Source organism: Neovison vison, chromosome 1 (genome assembly GCF_020171115.1).
Source record: "Neovison vison isolate M4711 chromosome 1, ASM_NN_V1, whole genome shotgun sequence".
Lineage (NCBI taxonomy): Eukaryota > Metazoa > Chordata > Mammalia > Carnivora > Mustelidae > Neogale > Neogale vison.
Genome location: NC_058091.1, coordinates 5027249 through 5053004, shown reverse-complemented (window position 1 = coordinate 5053004; position 25756 = coordinate 5027249). Strand labels below are relative to the sequence as shown.

At 37.5% G+C, this 25756-nt stretch overlaps 1 protein-coding gene across 6 annotated transcripts in view; it reads left to right on the top strand.

The window, feature by feature from the left end:
- The window catches only part of QKI (QKI, KH domain containing RNA binding), a 160857-nt gene that overhangs the window by 121309 nt on the left and 13792 nt on the right, over window positions 1–25756 (top strand). For all 6 annotated transcript variants that reach the window (XM_044242560.1, XM_044242545.1, XM_044242536.1 and 3 more), the window contains exon 5: window positions 24907–24994. In XM_044242560.1, the coding sequence (XP_044098495.1) occupies window positions 24907–24994 (88 nt within the window). The remainder of the gene's footprint in view (window positions 1–24906; window positions 24995–25756) is intronic.

Here is a 25756-nt window from a genome sequence, read left to right as displayed (position 1 = left end):
CTCAGCCACCAGAAAGGATGAATACCCAACTTCTGCATCAATATGGATGGGACTGGAGAAGATTATGCTGAGTGACAATAAGTCAAGTAGAGGAAGTCAGTTATCATGTGGTTTTACTTACTTGTGGAACATAAGGAATAACATGGAGGGCACTAGGAAAAGGAAGGAAAAGTCAAGGGGGAGAAATTGGAGGGGAGAGAAATCATGAAAGACTGTGGACTCTGAGAAACAAACTGAGGGTTTTAGAGGGGAGAGGGTGGAGGGATGGATGGTGGTGGGTATTAAGGAGGGCACATACTGCACGGAGCACCGCCTGGTGGTGGGTATTAAGGAGGGCACGTATTGCATGAAGCACTGGGTGTTAAACAGTGAATCTTGGAACACCACATCAAAAACTAATGATGTACGGTGACTAGCATATCACAATTAAAAAAATAAATTTTTGTTGAAACACAGCCATGCTTACTCATTAGTATATTGTCTGTGGGTGCTTTTGCACTTCAGTAGTAAGTTGAGTAACTGCAGTAGAGATCACATACCCAGAAAAGGCATTTATTGTCTGTCTCGTACAGAAAAAGTTTGCCAATTCATGGACTGTTGAATTAATCCACATGAGAGGTAGTGATGAGTTGGGCAAAGATAGCTATAGAAGTGAAGCATGGTCTGGTTCTGAGCATATTTTTAAAGTGAAGCTTGCAGTTTTGCTAATGGATTATCTATGGGATGTTAGAAAGCAAGGATTGTAGACAGAGGAACTGGAAGAATGTATCGGTATGACCTTGATAAAGAAGACTGCGTAGGAACAGACTTTGAACAGTTTGAGGTAATAGTTGGCTGCCCAAGTGCAGCTGTCCTAGTATTCTTTTCAGATTAACAAATACTTTTTCCAGGTTGACCGTGTTCTACGGCACTAGGATACAGAAAATTACAAATTAGGATACAGAAAATTACTTAAGGCAAGATCCTTAATATGCAGGGCAGTGCCATTTCCGTAACTGTATTCCATGTGACACTTTTCATAGGTATTCTAGGTAAAGAAAGCCTTTAATATGCTAGTAAGTATTGTGAAGCACTGGTAGGAACCATTTCCAAATTTAATGGACCATCTTTTTTTTTTTTGCTGGGAGTGCATTCCCATCTAGTGTTCTAGAGATAAATGCTTAAGTAATAATACGGCAGCTCATGGGTCTGATTTAAATACAGTTGAGCTGTTTTTCAATGCTGAGGAATAATCATTTTGAAGACTCGAAGGAAAGGAACTTAAGGGTTTTTTTTCCCCCCATTTCTTATTACACATAAATTAAAACACATTCATTTGAAGTATACAGTTAAGGGTTTTGACTTATACCACAGTCACAATTTCCTTCACCCCGTTGCATCAATTTACTACTTCCTCTTGCTGCCTTCAGCCAACCACTGGGGTTAGTTCCCCCCACCCCCTTTTAATGATCTCAAAAATTTCCCCAACTTTATTGACATATGATTAACCAATAAAAATGACATATATTTAGGTTGTACAGTGTGATTTTTTTTAAAGTGTGTATGATGATTCAATATACGTATACATAGTGCAATGGTTATCAGAGTGATTATAACACATCCCTCACCCACCTCATATTTATTTTTGTGTGTATGTGGTAAGAACACTTAAGATCTCCTCTCAGCAAATTATAAGTAAATAGTAGAGTTAATGACAGTCACCATGCTGTACTTACGTTCTGTAGAACTTACTGCTGAAGGTTTGTACCCGTTGATGAACAGCTCCCCATTTCTCCCACGCCCCAGCTCTTTGCAGCCACTGTTCTACTTTTCAGTTGTATGAGTTCAACTTTATTGGACCCAGTGTCGCATTTATTATATTTCATATAAATGAAAAAATTTTTATGCCTGCCTTTTTTCATGTAGCATGGTGTGAAAGTCTTTTGAAGTTCCTCTGTACTGTTGCATAGATCAGTGGTCTCTACCTTTTTGTTGATAATTAGTATTTCATTGAATAGATAAGCCAGTTTATCCTTTCGCCTGTTGTAAGTTTCCTTTTTATTTCTCCAGAGACAAATGATCTCAAGCATCTTTCCATGTTCTTCTTGACAATTCGTGTATCTTCTCTGGTGAAATATCCATTTAAACCTTCTGTCTTTTTATTGACTTGTCCTTCCCCCCACCCCCGCCCTGCCGTTGTAACAATTTTTTATATAATTTGAGATTAAATTCTTGGTCAGTTATTCTACTCTGTGGCTTCTATTTTTCTTCATTTTGTGGGAAAGCTTTTAATTACAAATACACTTTTATTCATAAATATGAAACTTGTCGGGTTTTTTCTTTCTTGTTTTTATATTTTTCAAGGAGTTTATCTTTGTGTTCCCTTTTTACCTTTTTAAGGTCTCTAGGATCTGTGGCATTGTTCTTTCTTTTATTCATGACATTAGCAATTTGTGACGACTTTCTTATTTTCTTGATCAGCCTACCTCTGGAGAGAGTTTTTATTAATTCTATTGATATTTTCTAAGAACCAACTTTTGGTTTTGTTGGTTTTTCTCTAGTCTACTTTCTTCTATCTTAAAGATAGAAATTTCTCTCTAAATGCCTTAGCTGCTTCCAAAAAATAATGTTATGTTGTATTTTCATTACCATTCAGTTCAAAATATTTTTAAATTTCCTTTATAATTTCTGATTCGACCTATGGGTTATTTTCATATGTTTCCAGGTATTTGGGACTTTTCCATTTATCTTATTACTGTGACTGATTTCTAATTTAATTTTTTTTCTTAGAGATTGTATTCTGTAAGACTTTAGTCTTTTTGAATCTAATTAAGACTTTTTATAATCCAGCATATGTTATGAATATTCCACATACACTTAAAAACATGTTTATTTTGCAGTGGTCGGGTGTATGTTCTGTAAATGTTTAGATAAAGGTGATTGAAAATGTTCAGGTTTCTCCTGTTCTTACCCATTTTCCCTACTTTTGTGAACTACTGAACGAGATGTGTAAAAATGTTCATTCATTGTGAAAGTATGCACAGTAATATAGTGTCCTTGAAAACACTAAAATAGCAAACTAATTTGGTATATGCACATGGTTACATGTGTGTATATGTGTATGTGTGTATGAATGAACAGGGTTTAGCATCATTTAAAGATGTCATTCTACATTTTATATGATGACAGTTTTCTCCTTGCTTTAATTTTGAAATCTTTGTTTTTTTCCTCAAAAAATGCCAGTTAACTTCATGCGACACATTTTCTAGAGAGATGGTATCGAGCAGTACCTAGGTGGCAGTCAGTGTTAGAGAAGATGTTAACTGAATTTAAAAGAAGGTGTACCATGGACTGTGTGCTTAAGGAAGAAGACTTCACAGCGGTAGCTGAGGCTTGATTTGGAACTTTAAGACACAGGACTCTGGAGACAGTATCCGTGTGTTTTTGTGCCAGGTCAAAAGTAGTGACAAATGCAGTAGTATGTTTGGACAAATCATGCATGGTCAGGGACTGTCCCTTAAACTTGGAGCTTTTATTTTTTTAATTATAAAATTGGGCTATTACTATTTTTTGCTCATTTGCCTTAGAATGGCTTCGTGGAGGCAAAAAATTATTATTTTAGTTATATGGAATTACAAGACTTTTTTTTCTTTTTTTAATATATATTGTATGGACTGGTTACCTCAACTACAGCATTGGCTGTGACAATTTCTGGTCACAGAAGGCACCACACAAAAAGGAATTCTGTTCCTCACCTACAAAAGGTGCCGTCATTGCTAATCCACAATTTTACTTTATAGGCTTTTGATTATGGTGATAATAAGATGATTATGAAACCATATATTAATGTTACTAAAAAGTAACATCATGTATAAAAATCTGCTTCCCTCCCTTCTCTTCCTCTCTCCCTCCCCCCTCTCTCTCCTTCTCAGTCTCTCCACCCCCCTTCTCCCCTCCCATCTTTCTCCTGGCCCCCCTCCCCGCCATCTTCCTTCCTTTCTCTCGCTCTTTCTCCCGCTCTCTACCCCTCCCTCTTTCTTTCTCTCTCCCCCTCTCTTTTCTATCTTTCTCCCCCACCCCGCCTCTGTTTCCCTCCCTCACTCCCTCACTGTAGGCCCTCGGTCCCTCGCTGTGGGAATGCATCATCATCTCAGCCGATCAGATACCATCCCTCTTGCAATTAATTCTCGTTCCAGTTAGTTGAAAAATAATAAATACTATTTCTCATCATTAGCTAAGTCCTTACACGAATATGTATCTAATCCTCTCCTAAGGAACCTAAAAAACACTAGACTAGTGGAAGTGGGGGAGATATTATGCTGGACTTATGTTGATATGAAGACTGAGAAAGTAGAGGTAAGGGATATATGGCCAAATAACCCTCTTTCTCACTATAATTTTTTTTCCCTTTCGATAGGAGCAGAGGTAAAGATTTCTCTAAAGGAGGTATAGAGTACTAAATGGAAAGACCAGACTAAATGAGCAGCACCAACCTGTGTATTAGAGGAATTAGTGTTGCTAGGCAGCTGAAGTGTACATCGTCTCATAATTTAAGACAGACTTTGCCATACCAAGATGCCACTGGTCCCAAACAAGTCATAAAGTATTCATTTCACTTTTTAACATTTCAGCTTTTAACTTTATTGTGGGGGTAATCAAATCTGTTTTGTTCTTTTATTTTTTCTTTAAGTTTGCTTATATGTACTTGAGAACTTGAACATGAATCAATTTTGGACATTATAACTTATTCCTTCATGAAACCATTAATATATGTAGAGCTCAGTAATAATTGATCTAATACTTAATAGATTCTGATGAATTTTTCGATGAGGATTTTGAAATTTAAAGTTGCTTCTGGTTATTTCAAGGAGTATTATGACATTGGAAAAATAATTAAGTAATTTTAATTCAGTGTCTTGAATTAAAAAAACTACAGATGCTCTCAAAATTTGGGAGAGTGGTAGGAAAAAAGGATCCGCCACAAAATTTTTTAAAAGTTTACTTTTCATGTTACCCAAAGATTCTCTTCTTTCTGATGCTATATGCATTTGGCTCATAGTTAACTGTGTATTAATTATAACCTGAAAATAAATGAAGAGAGATAGTGACTCTGGAGATGGAGTAGTCTTATCTTGGAGTTCAGGGTTTTTAACTGGGTTGTTAATGAACTGATAGTATTACTTTTAGTTCTTGACCATGGTGTGACTCATTCAAGTCTGTGGTATTCTTGTTCTCTTTTTCATTTTCCTGGGAGAGAAGGTAAGGTTATTAAAAGACATCTCCCTGTGATGCGCTTGGCCCTTGATAGAGCTGTAGTCTGAGAGAGCATCCCTCTCATGTAAAGAAAGGTGTTGCTACTGTTTTCTCCCATGCACAACCGTTTTAATCTGAATGAGAAATCTGTCTAGGGACCCAGAGTACAGTAATTAGCAGTCTCTTCAGAGTGTCGGAGCAGAATTACTATTGTAATGGTTTAGCTGCAGGATAAAAGGATTGAATTTGGGTCTGCTTGTCTGCCAAACTAAAATGAGTTGCCATGGGAATTTTCAAATGTGAAAGGCGTTTACTTAAAGCAATTTGGCAGGTTTGAATAAACTCATAAATTACAGGTTTGAAAGGAGCCAGTCCTCGCTTCCTCTCATACAGGCAGGACTGTATAGAAGGCTGATAGCTTCTTAAGTTCTTAATGAGAATGGGTTGATCCATGCTCTCATGCAGTTGATCCACTTATTAAGGCTTGTTTACTCACTAAATACAGTACAGTAAGCACATTTAAGGAAAGGTATTTTGTTCCAGATCGGTGGAGGAAAAAGAAGATGAAAACTAGAGACATAAATTTTCCCTCCTAAGTTAAATATATCTTCAAATAACTCCCTTAAAATTATTGTTTTGTTTTAATGAGCACTGACCTGATACTAACTTTAATTTTGCTCAGTGCATGCAATAAATGTATATCTTTACACATACTGCATTTGTCTTAAAAGTAAGATGAACATTTAAAGCTTTTTTGGAAAACAAGGTACCCAGACTTAATAAGCTGGATTATTTAGTTTGCATATAAATGCTTTTCAGAGAGACCTTCGGTCTCTCATATCTTTCAAAAGAACTGGGTCTTAGTATAAATCACTTTTTAGTAGAAAATGCTCCTTTAAATGCCTTGGTGGTGAACATCACTTAGGCTTGTATGACCTCTCTTGTCCTCAAGATATCAGTAATAATAATAGTTCTTGCATTAGTGTTTTATGTCTGCCCTCCAGAAAAAAACTTAGTGAAATTTAAGTATTTAAAATTTTGAGACTAACATATTTTCACACAATAAATCAGGTCTTTGGGGTAGTCTCTGTTAACATTTTCAAGCTACTTTACTTTTGTAAGGAAGGAAAAAAATACAGTTGTTGCAAATCTTAGTGCCCTGAAAATGTAGGTGGAGGTTTCAGTAATGTTTTACAAGGAGATACAGGTATGCAGAATGATTGTTTAATTCAAATAAGAAAGTACAAAATGAGTATTTTTTTAAGATACGACAAATATATTTTTGTTTATATAGTAATCTTCTTAAATTATATTTACATATCAAAGTACTCTGATTAAAATCCTGTAGTTCTAAGATTACCATTGAGCCTTAATAAATTAATAAACCTTGACCCAGCGACAGAGAAGACTGTCAGAAATCTCATTTAAATTTAGCGTACAGAGATCATTAGAGAAGTCCTTGTCAGAGATCTAAGACTGGAATAGAGTAGCCATAGCACACTGTATGCTGTCTGTGAGATGCTCTGATGCATCAGTCAGTGTGCACTGCTTTAGGAAACACGAGGGGGACGTGCTTGCAGAAGTTGAAATGTGGTTAACTGCTTCTTCTAGAGAGGGACAATGCTAAACAAAATTTAACTGGATTCCACATCAGTATCTTTCTATATCCTACCCCAGATTCTGCATTAGAGCAGCCACAGGAGCCTATTCCAACTAGAATTTTCACGAATAATTGAAAATACTGTATCTTTGGATAGCAATTGATATGGACAGATTAAGAAGTATGACATGGTATAGGTTGTAGGACTTCGATCATTGTCATAAATCACTGAGCAGCTGTGTTGAAATCTCTTTACTGTCTGTCCAGCCATCATGTGACTGGAAGTGGGTCAACATTTTTTTAAATGAACCGGGGCCCTTTCCCCACACTTGGAGCTGCTTGACAGTAATAATAAGATAGGTCTTGTGTGTGTGAACAAGCCCTCAGAAAGAGAGTCTGCGAAAAACATCCTTTTTGTTATTACAAGGATTCATTAAAGAATGGCTTCCCTAACACAAGAAATGTGGTTGACAGTTTAGATAGCTTGTAACTCTAAATGTAAGGTGTTGCAAATATAAAACAGATTCTTGGGGTAAGGTAATAGGGTAGTATGTGTTTATTCTCTAGGAAATATTTTTGTAGTTTATATAAAAGTTCCTTTCATTTTAACCTTACATTCCATGCATCCCTCAGAATTTGCTTGTTGAATTTATTATGTAACATTTTACACTTATTAGTACCTATGTATTCTTAACTCTTAATGTTTCTATCCCATAACTAAAAACGCTGGCTGGGATAATGCATTTTAGTTGTTTATTTGTTTGTTTGTTTTCTCCTTACTAAATGTATGGTATTCTACACAGATACTCTAAAATTAATTTACTATATATTTTTTTTTATTAAAGACATAAAATTATTTAATAGAAAAATAGAGTGATTTCTCGGTGTATCTTCTTTAGTTCAATTATTTTCATACATCCCTTTAATTTGTTTGCATGCCCTTCTGATGGTTGGTAAGTAGCATCATGTTCCTTATATAAAGGTGAAGCATTTGTATTCCATTCATTTTCTATTAATGCACATTGAAGTTGACTTGGCAAAAAAGTTAAGAAAATCAAATACCCTTTAGTTAACTTACATTTTTAAACCCTTATATCTAATTTTTTTGACAACACTTCAAATGTTTGAGTATTTTATGTAAGTAAAATTATTCAGATATTACCATTGTGAGATTTAATGGTATTTTAAAGAGTCAGGTGAGCATTTTAATATAGTTTCAGGTTAACTTAATTTGGTAACTTGTCATAAATAGCTTGATTTTCTCCTGTGTTTTTGATAACTAAATTTTTAAAATTTGATTTCAGAAGTGACCGTAATAATAAGACTTCTCCTTTATGGACATTAATCTGAAGCCTGTATTGCATATTTGTATAAGTAGACAGGTTTTTTATTCTTATAACCTTTAATACCTTTGTGGGAAAAAAAAATCAATTTTTAATGTGTGCATCAAATACAAAATAATAGAGTGAGTTTTTAAAGTTACGCCTTTAAAATATGACATCACCTTATTTTTGTTAAACCTCTTTGTAGAATGTATCTCTGAGCAAATTAGCAGACTCATGAATTAAGCTTTCTTCATATTTATATATTTTATGTATTTTCTTTTGAAGGATGATAGTATACTCTTAAATAATAGACTTTGATTACTGAATTTAGTATCTGTGGAATTATAACATACTTGTAGAGATTAAAAAACTCACTTAATGACTGTCAAAAGCAATTCACTCACAAACTTCTATTGAGAGACTGCTATATACCAGCCTAGAAACCAAGACTTTGGTACATATGGAGATAAGAGATTTAGTAATATAAAAATGAGAGGAGGGCAAAATTAATGAGTTTCCTGGTTACTTATTTAGTCACTCGATGCTTGCTTTTCAGAAATGTCATGCTGTTACTGGAGGTAGATACTTTCCAGAGTGATCTTTTTGCACTCCAGTTTGTTCTTTCTGGGCATTCTCATCCATAATCTATCTCCAGAGATCACTGCCATCGTGATCGTTCTTCAGTATGCTTCTCATCTCAGCCCCGCAGCTCCCCAATCCATTCAGCACCTCCTTTGGATGATTTATACAATCTCAAACATAACTCTTCCCAAACTAACATCACATTCTTCCCTGCCCTCCTCATACAGCAGTTCCTCCATTGTTTTCTCTTTGTGAATGACAGCCCTTGCCTCCGAGTCATAGATCCTTAACTGCACCACTGCTTCCCCTCTGCTCCTGCTCTTTCCCATCCATTTCATCCTTTTCTGATTTCTTCCTCTTAGTAGCACCTGGCTCTTCCTTTCCCGGGCTCGCTATTGTACTAGGTCAATTGGTGCTCCTTCCTAGTTGCAGCCAGTTACCTTTTTTTTTTTTTAAAGATTTTATTTATTTGACAGTACAAGCAGGGGGAGCACCAGGCAGAGGGAGAAGGGAGAAGGATGCTCCCTGCTGAGCGGAGAGCCTGATGTGGAGCTCGATCCCAAGCTCCTGGGATCATGACCTAAACCAAAAGCAGACACTTAACCAACTGAGCCACCCAGGTACCCCCAGAGTTATCTTTTCAGTATATATTTGAAGTATTATCATGTTCCCTATTTTACATTTTCATGGCTTTCTGTCCTTGCCTGGTAAAATGCAAACTAGTTAGCACAGCATTTGTAGCCCATTTTCACCTGGTACTTACCTACCTTTCCAGATTTGTTTCATGTTATTTCTTCCTTACCCTCCCCCAATATAAAATACCTTGCAATTCCCAGAACACCCCTTGTTTATTTGTTTAGCAGTAGAAACTAAGATGGGAAAAGGCCTGGCAGAAGCCACATAAAGATTTCTCCTAGTATACCAGCATTTAGAATAATTTAAAATTGCCAGTGAAACACTAGCAAATAGGAAATGTGTTCTCTAAAAATACTACATAGTATTTGTCAAATTTTTTACATGACTGTATATTAACATGTAGTAGTGTTTTGCTTTGTTATTCATAACTTCTTAAAAGTTCTGTTTTAATTTAACACGCTACTGTTTTAACCATCTGCTTATATTCATTGAACAAATATTTATTACTGTTTCATATATACTGGGAACATACTAGTATAGTTTTTGTTGTTATTATGAAATTATTGAGTCTGTTCCACAACAAATGAAGAAGTATGTTCCTTATTATATGCAATCAAGACATGGTTTGTAAACATCTTTTGATTTATAAAGTTTTTCATGGGAAATTAGGAGTTTGAAACTCACATTAATAAAGCTGTTTTTTTCTATAGGAATTTTAGTAAGCAGAAATTTTTGAAAAAGCTATAAATCCAGTGCTATAAAACCAAATTATAATAGGATAGATCCAGAGTTGAATTACTTCTAACTCTGGAATCAGAGATAATGCCTTTCTTTATATCACCAGCAATTTTTTTCTTAAATCTTCATACCAAATATTTAAAGCACCAACCATCCCATCAAAAAGCTGCTTACCTGTGGAACATCAATGACATTTCAGCTAATAGTGGCTACGCAATGAATATGTTTTTCTCTGATTTATTGCTTTCTTAATTCCATTACTTATCATGAAAACTTGTCTGTCAGAAAAATACCTGTGTTTGTATGTTGATGCTGGTGGTAAGAAGTATGCCACCACTCATAATCCTCATACAGCACTGAAGCGGTAGAACTTGCCAAAGCAGAAGACTATTTCTACTGTGGTTTAAAAACCAAGTAGTGAGTGTTAGATTTGGTAATGATTATAGTTATAAGCCAATTAAAATGTCCTCCGGTCATGCAACTTAATATTTTTAAGGTGTTCCTAAATTAATTTATTTATTTAAAAGATTTTATTTATTTGACAGCGATCACAAGTAGACAGAGAGGCAGGCAGAGAGTAAGGGGGAAACAGGCTCCCCGCTGAGCAGAGAGCCCAATTTGTGGCTCAATCATGACCTGAGCCGAAGGCAGAGGCTTCAACCCACTGAGCCACCCAGTGTTCCTAAATTTAAAAAATGCATTACAGCAGCTTCTAAAGTATCCTTCTGTTAACAAACCCCATTTTAGCTACTAATTTTTATAAATTTGAAATATTTTCAGTATAAGATCTGTCACTGGAATGCAAAACATTTAAGAGTTTGCTGATTTTATATATGTGGATATTCTCTGTGATAAAAAGAAATAAACTGTGAAAGTACAAGTAACTTTTAAAAACTATGCTATACATATAGATATGTATACATAAGTACTTTTTACACATACATATGTATATTATATGTACATATGTATATAAAATATATAAAAGCAGTAAGAAGCATTAAAACAGTCAAATTACAAGCAATACTTGTACTCTGTGATCTTTGTGGTTACTGGTCTAGCTTGTCAGGTGAGAGCCACCAGGCACAGAGAGAGATCATCATTTTACCATGCTCATAGCTTTTTAGTGAACTCTAGCATATTAATACAATCCTGGCAGTTACTCCGTTTTCATGGGGAAATAAAAGTGGGAAGGAAAATCACAGCTCTTCCTGGAAGATGCCTGAGAAAAAGCCCAATTTGAACTTCCATTTAAGGAATCAGTGACCTTATTCCCATTTGGTTAGCAGTTATTTTGTTTGAGTTTTTCTTTTCTTTCTTTTTTTTTTTTTTTTTTTTAATAAAACAAGTTATTGAAAAGGCCGTAAAATGAATACCCATACCTTTGTAACCATGGACATTGCAAAAGCCTTTTCAGGACACAGTTTAATAGGGTATGCAGCCTCTGGCATGAAGTGGTGGAGTAAGGGAGTAAGTGCAGTTCTTAGTGTATTCCAAAGAGGTAATCCCCAATCAGGAAAGTAATTTGTAACAGTATTCTTCATAAAAGCAAAAAATTAATGTAAGGCAATGAGGAACTATTAAACTGTGGTTTAGACTTGAAATATCATGAATATTTAGAATATTGTGCTGCCACATCCCCCTTCCCACACACACACACACACACCATTGGTTCGACCCTCCAACCATCTCCTACTTCTCTTCTCATCCCTCCATCCCCGTTGGAATTGTCTCAGTTCAGAATATCATTATGTGTTGCCTGGATTAGAAACATAGATTCTCTGCTTTATCTGTATGATCTTCCTGCCTGTCTTAGTCTTACCTTTCCAAATACTCTCTATACTGGAGCTAAAGAAGTGCTTCTAAAAATAGAAGTTTAATCATGATTTTCCTTAGGTTAAGACCCTCTAGTGTTTGAATTACTCCACAGAGTATGTCCTTGCTTGAGCATGGTTTTCAGGCTGTTACCACATTATCAACCTTACTGATCTCACTCTTGATTCTAGATTTTTGAATGTGTTCTTTCTCTTCCTTGGAACTACCTTCACTCTTTCTGACCCCTTTAACTCTTACTCATCTGTGTGTCTGACATTGTACATTACTTTAACATGTGAATATCCCAGAGCCTTCACTACCCGGTTGATCGTGAGCCCAGACTTAGTTTGACATCCTTGCTGTATGTTCCTGGAAACTCCGTATAAGTTTGTTTTAATGGCTTAATTGTCTATATCCAACTCCCATCTTCCCTGATACAAATTTCCAAGAGCGCAGTCTTTGTTAGTTAAAACCTGTCTTAGAGGGGCGCCTGGGTGGCTCAGTGGGTTAAGCCGCTGCCTTCGGCTCAGGTCATGATCTCAGGGTCCTGGGATCGAGTCCCGCATCAGGCTCTCTGCTCTGCAGGGAGCCTGCTTCCTCCTCTCCCTCTCTCTGCCTGCCTGTCTGCCTGCTTGTGATCTCTGTCTGTCAAATAAATAAAATCTTTAAAAAAAAAAAAAAAAAAAAAAACCTGTCTTAGAGATATAATCATCTTTTAGAGATTTAAGGACTATGATGTAAAGACTTTTCATAGGATATTTCATAAAAATAGTAGGATAAAAAATTATATATCAACTATAAAAGATAAATTCAGTTTATAATAAAATCTAGATGGGAATAAAGCCATTAAGGCTCCCTTGAGTAGTAGCTTATATGTAAATTTTAAAATACAATTTAGGGACTCCTGGGTGCCTCAGTTGGTTAAGCATCCATCTAGTGATTTCGGCTCAGGTCATGAACTTACTGGTTGTGAGAACTATCCTCACCTCTGGATCCTTGCTCAGCAGGGAATCTGCTTGAGATTCTCTCCCTCTTACACACACACAAGTGCTCTCTCTCTTGCTCTCAAATAATCTTTAAAATACAGGGTTTTTTCCTATCTTTTTTTTTTTTTTTAAGATTTTATTTATTTGTCAGAGAGAGTGAGCACAGGCAGACAGACTGGCAGGCAGAGGCAGAGGGAGAAGCAGGCTCCCCACTGAGCAGGGAGCCGGATGCGGGACTCGATCCCAGGATGCTGGGATCATGACCCGAGCCAAAGGCAGCTGTTCAACCAACTGAGCCACCCAGGCGTCCCTAAAATACAGTTTTAAAGTTAATACAAAAGCACCTAGATTTGGAAAGAAAATATTTAAGTCCATTGGTTTGTGAGGCCAGATCATTAAACAGCATTTCCTGCTTTCATTCCCTGGATACCTCCTACTAAAGAGTTAAGGGCCTGCCCTTGGTATTTTTAAGACTTTGTCAGTGTTTTCAACCCCCTTGGTGTGGTATATCATTGATACCTTCTTCAAAATACATCAGTTTGGCATATACGTAAAGAAACCTGTTGAGGCAGTTGACACCCTTACGTACTGGACCTCATCAAGTCTCACAGGGAAATCGCTGGCAGCCTGAATATAACTGGCCCCTTCCCAGTGTGCATAGTCACATTCTGTGCAGTGTAAACACTTGAATCGCCCAAGGCTTGAGGTCACACCACACAGCTATCATTATGAAAGAAATTTCATCTTGGTTTTTAAACCCTTGGTTGTTTTTTTGTTTGTTTGTTTGTTTTAAGATTTTATTTATTTATTTGAGAGAGTGAGTGAGAGGCGAGAAGGTCAGAGGGAGAAGCAGACTCCCCGTGGAGCTGGGACCCCAATGCAGGACTCGTTCCCGGGAGACTGGGATCGTGACCTGAGCTGAAGGCAGTTGCTTAACCAACTGAGCCACTCAGGCACCCTAAACCCTTGATTTTTAAAATACTTTCCAACATTGAACATTTTCTCACCATTTTAAAATTTTTGTTTCTCTCGATAATTGTATATTACTAGTTTATAGGCTAATTATTGTTACACTTACTGGCTATAGTGTGTGTTTTTTTTTTTAATATTTATAAAACACCTCAAAATACAAGGTAAACATGGGAGCCGCAAAGAATACAAGAATACCCAAAAACCAAATGCCCATGCGTTATCAGCTTGCTTAAAGAGAGTGCTTTGTTAACTGTGAAAGTTAATAAGGTTCAGAGTTCTTTTTTTTTTTTTTTAAGATTTTATTTATTTATTTGACAGAAATCACAAGTAGACAGAGAGGCAGGCAGAGAGAGAGAGGGAAGCAGGCTCCCTGCTGAGCAGAGAGCCCAATGCGGGACTCGATCCCAGGACCCTGAGATCATGACCTGAGCCGAAGGCAGAGGCTTAACCCACTGAGCCACCCAGGCGCCCCAGTTCAGAGTTCTTAAGTAGAGGACTTGAGAGGACTTCTTATATTGCCTTCTTCTAAAATAATACCTGGTATACTCCAGAATAACAGCTGTTTTTCTCATAAATTACTCCTGCAGTAGAGGAAAAGTTTCTAAAGTTTTAGTTCAGAATTAACTCCTGTTCCTAATTGTCAACTCCTATACTTAACTTGCCCTGATTTATTTTATGCCTACTTTAAAATGTGGCTTTTAGGTTGCTATATAGCTAAGCCCACTTAAGAAATGAAGCAGTATTTGCAGTTTATTTCAGAAGTACATTATTCTTCATCCCTAAAGAAAAGTGTTATTTACATTCCACATTTTGTTTATTATTATTTTATTCTGCAAGTTTGGCCACCCGTACTTGGCTTCCTAGCTGTGGGATAGCTAAGCAATAGAAGCATTCAAGTGCTTTACTTAACATAGTGGCACAAACTCCTGTCTTATGTTAAATTTTACCCTAAAGTACAACCAGTGGGAGAGATAACACCTGTGTTATAGACCTTACAGGTTGTTAAGAAGGTTAAATCAGATAAGAATGACTAAATTCTTTAAAAGTTATAAACACTTGAAATAAAGGCTTATTTGAATCCCAGAAACAAGAGACCTTTAAAAAAAAAAAAAAGAGATAACAAGAGACCTTTTACAAAAATGAGATATATAATTACCTTAATTATTTCTTTTCTCTGGCCAAGGAAAAATAGATAATAAGAGTCTCAATCTCAGAACAAAAATTATAGGGCAAAAACTTAAATCTTACTTGTCTTCATTGCAGTTGTGATACATCATAGAGGTCAAATGCTACCAGGTGATACTTGAAGAAATTCCCTGCCCTTTTTTCTTCCCTGCTTTGTCTCCCTTGGCCTTATGTTGAGGTTCAAAGTTTCAGTCAGCTGTTCACAGGGAAGATACCCCTTTAGATATCTTACAGAACAGTAAAGAACAAAAGTTAAGGTGTGAAGCGAGCAAAATTAATGGCCTCAGTGTCACCGTAATGACTAGATCCAAAAGTAGTTTGTGTATAAGTGCAACTAGCAATAGTGACCTGCCATTGCTCTGAGGACAGGGCAGCTTTCTGCCTCTACTCTCAACTTAGAGGTCATTACACTGCACTTGATGGCTCAGAAATCTCATCAGTGTGTCCTAGTGCCTATAGGTTACTTTGAAGAATCCCTGTAGTAGGTTGACATCATATAGTAGCATTACCTGAAAGTCTTTCAAGACCATGATTAACAGTTTTGTTTGTTTGTTTGTTTTTAAGATTTTACTTATTTGTCAGAAAGAGAGAGAAGAAAGAGAGAGCACACAAGCAGGCAGAGTGGCAGTCAATGTGGAGAGAGAAGCAGGCTCCCTATTGAGGAAAGAGCCCAGTGCTCTTTCCCAGGGCCCTGGGATCATAACCTGAGCGGAAGGCAAGGGCTTATCTGACTAAGACACCCAGGCGTCCCTAACAGTTTTATCATAGATACTTATGCTGAGCTTAGTTCTCTGTTAACCACTAACAGTGTAGGTAACATTTTGCCTTTGTACTCTGGATTTTTTTTTAGACAGATTCATAGTTATCTTTAGATCCTTGAAGTGGTTCTTGGTCCTTTCCCCATAGCTTTGTGTTTGTTCTTCAGCTACACCCTGCGTAAACTTCTCATAGCAGCTGTTACACTTTATTGAGCTTGCTTTCCTTTCCTGTCTCTATCCAAACCAGACTATCCATCTTAAATACAAATGCCACATCTAATTCTTTCTATACCTAGACTAGTGATTGGTCTTTATTATGTAGTGAGTATTTTGTTAAAAAGAAAATAAATTGGGGCGCCTGGGTGGCTCAGTGGGTTAAGGCCTCTGCCCTCGGCTCAGGTCATGATCCCAGGGTCCTGGGATCCAGCCCTGCATCGGGTTCTCTGCTCAGCAGGGAGCCTGCTTCCCCCTCTCTCTCTGCCTGCCTCTCCGCCTACTTGTGATCTCTGTCTGTCAAATATATAAATAAAATCTTTAAAATAAGTAAATAAATAAATAAAGTAAAAAACCATTAAAAAAAAAAAAAGAAATTACTTTTCCTTCCTGTAGACTCATTGCTTAATCTGGATCCATGTGAGTTTAATGTGTTACTACTTCTAGAACTTGTCAGGCATTTGTTATGACATCCTACAAGGGTCTACTCACTCCCTACCACCGCTGCCACTGCATATATACTTTGCAAATTTTTCCCTCCTTCTCCCATATACCTCCCACAACTAATCCATTTTTAGATCATCATCATTTTCAGGTACCTGCTCTTTATCTTCTGTAGAGTCAGGCTCTCCTAAGCTCACAGTTTGTAATTGTATGCCCTTCCTTTTATTGCCCCAGCCGTATAGTCTGAAAGTGTTCACCTAAAATGATCTATTTCAGAGGACTTTCTTCCCTGTAAGATAATTTTGTGGCTTTGCTGATACTAGTGTAGTGTGTAGCCCAAGGTATGGATCGTATAAATCTTTCAAAAGTTTGTCATTCCTATTAAGCTTACCCATAAAGAATAAAATCTCAAATTATGTCATGCTGTGTTTCCCATAGGAAGAAGTAAATGCTTATTATGATAAGATTTTTCTGAGATTGTTAATGCTTTTAATAGATCTGTTTATGCCTTGTTGAGAAAAGAACACATTATCTTAAAAATTTAAAAAAAAAAAAAGTATTCAGTGGAGGCACTTGGAGAGCCCAGTTGGGAGAGCATCTGACTTTTGGTTTGGCTCAGGTCATGATCTTAGGGTGCTCAGCATGGTGGTGGGGGGCAGGGGCAGGGAGTGGGCTTGAGATACTTTATCTTTGCCCCTCCCCCTGCACATGCATGCTCTTCTCTCTAAAATAAATAAAATTTTTAAGAAGTTTTTTTTTTATATAGTTTAATAAAATTTATGCAGCAGTGTGTGTGTGTGTGTGTGTGTGTGTGTGTGTGTGTGTTTAAACCTTTCAAACTTTTCTGGCTAAGGAAAGTGCCTCGTGCTTCTTCCTCTCTATCTTGCTTTATTTTTGGTAAGTTGTTCCTGCTAAACCAGGTATTATGATTAAGTGGAAGTTTGTGGGATAATGAATGTAATGGCAAATAGTGTAAGATACGCCAAGATTTTTCTCCCCGTACTGTGTCTGTAACATTTTGACCTACGAATTTTTCAACAAAACAATAAGATAGTCTTCGTGTATCATTGAAAGTGGGGGCTTACACATTACCGTTTAGTAATTGGACTGTATAGCCAAGGTGAAACAATGGTGCTAATGTGCCTTTGCCTCTCCACCTAAGCACAGAGTTCTGATACATGTTTGCAGTGTTGGGTTTCTGTACGATTCTGGGAATTTTCTCTCATGCTCTTCAGTTGGTGAACATCATTCTTTTTGTGTTGGACTTTAGCACAGTATCTGCATCATAGTAGGTGCTCATTAGTCATCTCTTAACTAAACATTGACTGGGAAAAGAAAGGAAGGTGGAATCAAGCAACTTTTAAATCTGAAGAAACAATAAATCATCATGGAGTCCGCGTAACTTTTTGACACAAGATGAAGTTGGTGACTTAAAAGAAATTGGTGTGGCCATAAAGGCCAGTCTGGGAAGTTAAGGCCCTATGAAGTAGTAGTAAGGGGGAGCCACTTCCTTGTATCAGGAAAACAAAAGCCACACTAGGTTTTTCAGTGGAGAGAATTAATGAATTAATTGGTTAAACATGTGCTGAAAACTACAAAAGGAGCAGGGTGTAATACAGATCGAGAAACTATAGGCAGCAGCTCTTAAGCCAGGGCTGGGAGAGAAAAGAGAGAGATGTGTACTGTTGTTCGATCTGAGGCGCTGTGAGAAAGTTCTGTGCAGAGGTGGAACTTGGCTGATACGGGAAACACAGTAGCTCAGAGGAGTAGATACACCATGTTCCTCATGGGTGACATAAGAAAGCTTGCTCTAGAAGTGCTGGGAAGGAAGTGTGGAGCCTGAGAACATCTGGCACGGGAAGGAGCATCCCTTCTCCCCTCCATGGTTCTTCCGTCTTGCTTAAATGCCCTCTACTGTGCATCTCGGTTGTGAGAGCCTACCAGAACCAGCTTGCAAAGAAGAGATAGTACTATCAAGAGTCCTAAACCCACTGTTAAAAGTGTAGAGCCAGTCAGTTTGAAACTTAATAATCTGCATAATCTAGGAGAAAAATATTATAAAATAGTGTGGGAGGTTAATTTTTCGACTAGCGTTATGGGATGAGTTTGAGTAAATAGTCGCGGATTTACATTAAGCTCTGTACCTCACATCTCCACTTGGCTATTTAAAGAGCCAAGGTATTAGCATTTTCAAACTTAATATTTCCAAACAGAGCTCTTGATTCCGTTTCCCTCAGCTTTTCCCTTTATTAAATGGAGCCACCATCTACTTGATTGCTTAATCCAAAAACCTGAACGTTACTCTTTAATGTGTCCTTTCTCTTGCTTGTTCCATTCGACTAGCTGTCAAGTCCTTTTGAGTTATTTTTTTTCCATCTGTTACTACTTCCACGCCAGGCCAGTACATTTTCTGTCACTGGGGCTGAAGTCAAGCTCCTCATGACTGGTCTCTCTCTAATCGTACTCAAGCCCCAAACAGTCCATTCACAAAATAACAGAATATGCCTTTAAAGACAGATTCTGTTCTGTTTCTCTCCTGTATAAAATCCTCTATTTAGCTTTAAGTCAGTTATGTTCTTTGTCAAATTTTCTTTAGCTGGCAGACCATATACAAGTAATGATTGGTATGAAAATTTTTTTAAACTTTTGTCACTCTCCATTTTCTCTTTTTTCTTACTAATTTCTTGTTCAGCAAAGTGAATTAGTCATGCACTTTTTCTTTTATGTTTAGAAACTGTTTCTACTTATGTATGTTCTTCTTAAGATTTTATTGAGAGTGGGGGGGAGAGAGCACAAGCAGGAGGAGTGGCAGAGGAAGAGGGAGACGCTGACTTCCCACTGAGCTCAGTGTGGGGCTCCATCCCAGGACCTGGGAATTCTGACCTGAGCCAAAGGCAGACGCAGACGCTCAACCAACTGAGCCACCCAGGTGTCTCACCACTCATTATTTTAAATTTATGGAAAAGAATCAAAATTTTTAATGTTAGTGAGCAAGTTCACGTCTGCAAGGCATTGGGAGCTATATGAAGACTTTTAATTGGTCAATGGTTAATTTATGGTTATAAGTCACATGAGAAATGTCCTGGAAACTACATGAAAAATAGAAAAAATGAGATAGTACATGGCTATATAGGATTGAGTATCCCAAAAGGAGCAACATAGATTTAGGAAAATGATACCCATTGTGTGTGGGTGTGATTAGGAAAAATATACTCTGGAGGGAGCAGTCATCTGGGCTATCAAAAGAAGTATGCAGAGGATGCTTCTAGATAGGATCTTGTCTTGGTTGGGGGCAAAAAAGCACAAGCAGACTTCTAGGAACAGTGGGAAGATGATTTTAACTAAGCAAAATATTTGCAAATAGGACTGCCTTATAGACAGACGTTGAGTGACTTGATTGCTAAGCTGGAGAGTTGAGGCTTTTCTTATAGGAAAATTATTTTACTAATCACATTTTAATGATTTGGAAATATTCATACATTTGCTTCACTTCTTTTTTGTAATTAATTACATTATTGTAGTGGAGTTTGTTTTAATGTGTACTTTATAAATTTAAAGCTGCCAAATAAACATGGTTTTCTTAATTTCTTACTTGATGTCTTCGATGAATCCAAAGGATAATTCCACTTAGAGGCACTGCACCAAGGAGAGGGTATGATCAGGAGTTTAGATCGAGTATGCTGGGTTAGAAGCCAGTTTGACAGTGTGACCACGTGCGACATGAGATAAGCTGCCTAACCTGTCTAGGCCTCAGGGATAACACAGTACCAGTGCCACAGAAGTGTTATAAAGTGTGAATGTTTAGATGATGAAAATCTGGTATCTAGCTTTAATAAGATACAGCAGTGTATAAGTTGTTCTACTTTAAAATGCTAAGACCTCTGCATTCTCAGTCTAGTATTAACCATGACCTATTTCTGTCACTTTAACATAGCTGTTAAATATAGCCGGTAACGTAGCTGTAAATTATTATAATAGATTATAGAGTATGATAGATAATAATGCATAGATTATTTATACAGATTCATAATCTGTCTTCCATAATTGTAAATCCCCAAGAAGTTCAGAAAAGAAAAATAATCTGTCTTTATCCTACTTATTAGTGTATTATTTTTATGTTTGTCACAGAATGGATTATTGCAGTATTCCTCCAGACCCAATGGGGATGTTACGTAATCCTTGGTATAATATCTTTATACATATCTGAAAAATTCTCAAAATACTTAGGATGCCACAGGTTTTAGATATGGGGCAGTGGACCTGTAGAGAAGTTAGCAGGTGTTTGTTATATTTTTTAAACTTCTACATTTAAAAGGTACATTATTCCTAATGTTTCAGTAACCTTTACATAATGCTTTTCATACAGGAAATGTGAGAGAAATATTCATTTATCCTATGACCCAGTAATTCCACGTCTAGGTGTGTGTTTAGAAAATGGGGCAGAAAAACTACATTCACAAAAATATCTTATATGAGGATTTTCACAGTGGCTTTATGCACAATATCCAAAAACATTCCAATGGCCATAGCAGAAGAGTGGATAAATAAATGAAATAAAATCAGCTGTCCAAACAAGTATGCCACTGACCCGTGCAGCAGTGCAGAAGAGTTTCATGAATAATGCTGAGTGAAAGAAGCTGGGGCACACGAAGTGTATGTACTCTGTGATTCCATTATATGAAATTCTAGAATAGGAAAACTAAACTGGTGACAAAAATCAGATTGCGGGTTTCCAGGGGTAGGGTAGGGAGGATCTTAACGTGTGAAGAGGCACCGTGGAACTTTGAGTTGATCGAACCATCTTGTGGCTTGATGTGCATTCATCAAAACTGACTGAATGTTGCACTTAAGATCTCAGGATTCCACTGCATATAAATTATATCTTGGATTTTAAAATATAGAGCAAATGAGAAATAAGAATTCGTAAAGTTCTAGATGAACATTTGATTCAGCATTATAAAATACCCTTCTACGACCTGAGGTTTGGTTGTTCAAGAACAGCTTCTTTTGTTATAGAAGGAGAAGTCGGCGTTCCATCTCTATAGAGGTGTTTGTTCTTGAGCAAGTTCTACAGAAATGCCTTTTGAAATATCTGGAGTTGAGACGTATGATTTCAGGATGCCTTGTTTGATCAGCTTTTATCTTTGAGAGAAGAGGAAACATCAAATAAACTCCTGATAGGAAGCCTGAGTGGCAGAAGCTCTAGAGCCTCCAAGACTATAGGAAAAACTCAGGAGAAATTAGCTAAGAAACCAGCACATTTTCTTATCTGAAGTTCTGTTGGAAAGAGAGATGGCATACCCCTTCAACAGCATTCAGGCAGGAATAGGATGTCAAGTTTCACTGACGAAACCAGGACAAGAAGGTTTAACTAACCACTTCTCTGTTAGAGTAATTCTGTCACGAACTCCGCAGACTCTTGAGGCACAGCATCGTGCTCTGTGCGTACAGAGTGGCGGGCGAGGTGGGGAGAAGTGATGAAGAGGCCAGAGTAAAGCTAATTTTGGAGTGAGACCACCACGTTGAAACTCGAGCTTCTGAACTAAATTTTGTGCTCTGCTAGGAGGTGTTAGTGGAGCCCGCCATAATGTGATGTCGTCAGTGTCCATACTGTCATTCCTAACTTGTGAACCTCAGTGGCCTCCAGCGAGGTCATTGCTGCTGCCTCGTGAAAGCTGCGCTGCTCTCCTCTTGAGTAGGCGAGGGGGAGGTCTGTGACCCTACATCTGTTTTTCAGTGTCCTGCACCCTGTAAAAGGTCAATACATGCATGCACGAACCTTGATGTGCACACATGTATGTCTTCCATCATCTTTCTCTTTGGCTTTCTCCTCTGTTTTAACCCTGCATCACCAGCTAATGAGTGTGGTTAAATTGTTATCCAAAAAAACAGTTGGGTGAAAACATGCATTCCAGTCCCTCTGCCCTCTGCGGCACTCTCTGAGACAAGAGGCCACATAACGTCTTCCACCTTTATTTCTCTTACTTGATGACATTTTCAAACGCATACCATTGTTTCACTGTTGAAAGTAATGAAGGTATACCTATTGCTTTTCTTTTTTTTTTTTAATGTAGAGTATAATTTATGTTTCTGATACTCCGTTACTATGTATAGACTTAAATTTGAAATGATTTGATGAGATTTTAATATCACTGGCTTTCAGGGAACAAGTTTAAGGAGTTTGGGTTAGATAATGGATTGCTAATTTGTCCCTTTTGCTGATGCTTTTCTTACCATTAACAAGTAATTGCTATGGCTTTCAAAGAAATCCTGTTATTTTTCTGTATCATCGTTGTGCAAGTTCATAGGGGTTAAGGAATAGATTCCACAAGCATTCAAGTCTCCTCTGTTTTTTCCTACAAAGTAGGTTTTTGAAAAGTTGTCAGTGACACCTGAAACTTTATCCTTGTGATGTTTTCATTCATCTTTTTAATTCTTTGTGGTTTGTTTAAAGCTAATTTAGCAGTTCTGTTTACTATAAATAATAGTACCCTTTTTGCTGCTGTAGTGCCAAGGACAGGGTTTTGTGTATCATTGACAGTTACAGTAGGGAGGGAGGACAGAGAAGCTTGTCATCTGGGCCTGCTCCTTTCTGAATCAGGTCAGAAAAAAGTGTCATTGGGTTACTTTGTTTTTAAATATTAAGTACTGAGGAGTAGATACGGCATAATACATGTGAGTAGTACATAGTTCCACTGTCTTCTAGCACCGTCTTCAGGAATGAATCTTGGTAAATGGACCTTCATCTACTGCTTTCTTTTGCTGTCACTAATGCTTACCCTATAGGATTTAGACATTTGAGATTTGGAAATAAAGTTAAAAGATTTTTTTGTACCAATCATTTAGAAATACTAGCAAAAATAACTTGTGGGACAGGGTGAATGGGAATATAGGCAGTGATAAATAAGAAATAGGCTCTACTCTCCAGGAACTTACTTTGGTGGTGGTGGTGTACATGAAACTATAAATCAAGGTAGAAACAGTATAATCTAAGGAGGAACCTTTGAGAAGGTAACATTTAGGTTGGGAGTTTGCAGAGAGTAGGTAGGATGTAGAAGGAGGGTAGAGTGGAGTGCAGAGGAGCGTTCAAGATAGGGGAAATAGAAATATGCACAGAGATGCATAACAGGGAGTGATTGGATTTATTTATGGTAGAAGAAAGGTATAAAAAATAGCGGAAAACTAATTGCTTTACCTTGAGAAGATAATTTGGGCCCAGATCCACAGATAGCTTAAATGGTTTATATTTTTAGATAGCAAGAAACTAATAAGGGTTTAAGACATAAAAATGTTAAGGAACATTAAGAAGAAAAGTTGTGTTTGTGCAGTTCATCTTACCCTTGTACAGACCGATTGGAGAAGAGATACCACTAACATAATACTGTGCTAGTTTTGGTCATACACCAGTAATGACCAGAACAGGGGTGACAACAGTCGACAGAAAGGGTGGGGCAAGTCCAGGGTAAACGGGACGGCCAGACATTTTGATGGTCAGCGACAACCCTGGTGTTTAAAGCCTGTCACTGTCACATAGTTGTTAAGAGCTTTTACTTTTCTTTCTTTTTTTTTTAAGATTTTATTTATTTATTTGACAGAGATCACAAGTAGGCAGAGAGGCAGGCAGAGAGAGAGGGAGAAGCAGGCTCCCTGCTGAGCAGAGAGCCTGATGCGAAGTTCGATCCCAGGACCCTGGATCATGACCTGAGCCGAAGGCAGAGGCTTAACCCACTGAGCCACCCAGGCGCCCCTAGAGCTTTTACTTTTAAATGTCTCAGGGGTTAGACAGTGTATCATACGGTGGCCCTAAAGATAGATTTGCTTTAGAATGGTGACAGTGTTTACTAGCTGAGAGGAGACAGGAATGTTGGCATAAGAGAGCAGAATATATATTCAAATTTTAGAAATTCTTATGATTGTGATTTTATTAAAGTTTCCTTTTTGGAAAATTAAACAGAATTCTCATATGTGAATACCACCCTCATATATTACATGTTTAAAATCCCAGTTTGGTGGGTCCTGGGGTGGGGGTTGTGTGTTTTTTTGGTGCATTGTTGGTGGTCCCCCCCCCTTTAATGAGCACATTGAGTTTCTGAATGTGCTACAGAATGATGGTTAAGAGAAGAAATACACTACATTTAATCTTGACTAACATTTACTCCATTTAGCTAAGCTTTGGGGGGAACTTTAATAAATCAGTGTAGTTTACATAAAAAATGTCCACGTGGAAATGTAGGTCGTGGCAGCTGAGGGTATTCTGGGTATCAGTATGTAGCACCTTTTGGTTCTGTGGCCCACCCCCCCAGCCTTTGAGTGAAGCCGGTGGCTGTAGTCACCTGCTCCTTCTGGTAAGGTTTGGGAGTAAAGACGACTCGTGACGGTCGCAGCCCATCTGAAGTGCTTACTGCGCTCATGTTCCCACGCAGGCAGAGGGAGAAGACAGCCTGAAGAAGATGCAGCTGATGGAGCTTGCGATTCTGAACGGCACCTACAGAGACGCCAACATTAAATCACGTAAGCCTGAGACTGAGGCCCATGGTTAGAGCCGCAGCAGCCGCTGGGTCCACAGACCTTTCTCCTTTTGGCAGCACAACACACGATCAGGGAGACAAAGTGAAGATTCGAAATCATGGTCACTTGAGACGGGACTAACAGTCCCATTTTTACTGTTTTCATGAATGGGGGACATTCTCCTTTATTTTATGTCCGCATGTCTAACTAAGTTTGGGGTTTATAAACTTTATTGTTCTGGTGAAATTTCAACTTCTAAATTCAAGAGTTTCAGGAAATTTCCTGTTCTGTTAACTACAGATTTAAGGCTTCTAGCTTATTTTGTTATATTTATACAAAAGACAAAAAAATTTTTTTAACTTTTTTTAAAAAGCATATTTAATTTGGAATGTGTCTGAAAGCAGTGACCCTTCTGTCAAATTCTGTCCTTTGACCTTGCTTGCTAATGTTCCCCTCCAGTTTTTTCTCTGTTGATTTCAAATGTGAATGAGTTCACAGAGAGCAGTAGCTGATACTATTTTTAATCCCAGTTTTCCTTTAGATTTGTCTCTGGATGCTTTCATAAACTTGAAGAAGATTGCTGTTTTACATTGTGAGGGAATTAAAGCTTCACAAGTCTTTCAATGAACATAATCTTCTACTTAAATTACTAGCTTTTTCTTTTTTTAAAGAAGTAGAATTTTAAAGTCCTAGCCAACTTTCCAAAGTAGAGGCACTTTAGTGGGTTCAGAAGTGGTTGCTTTACAAAATGGAGTAGATCATTAA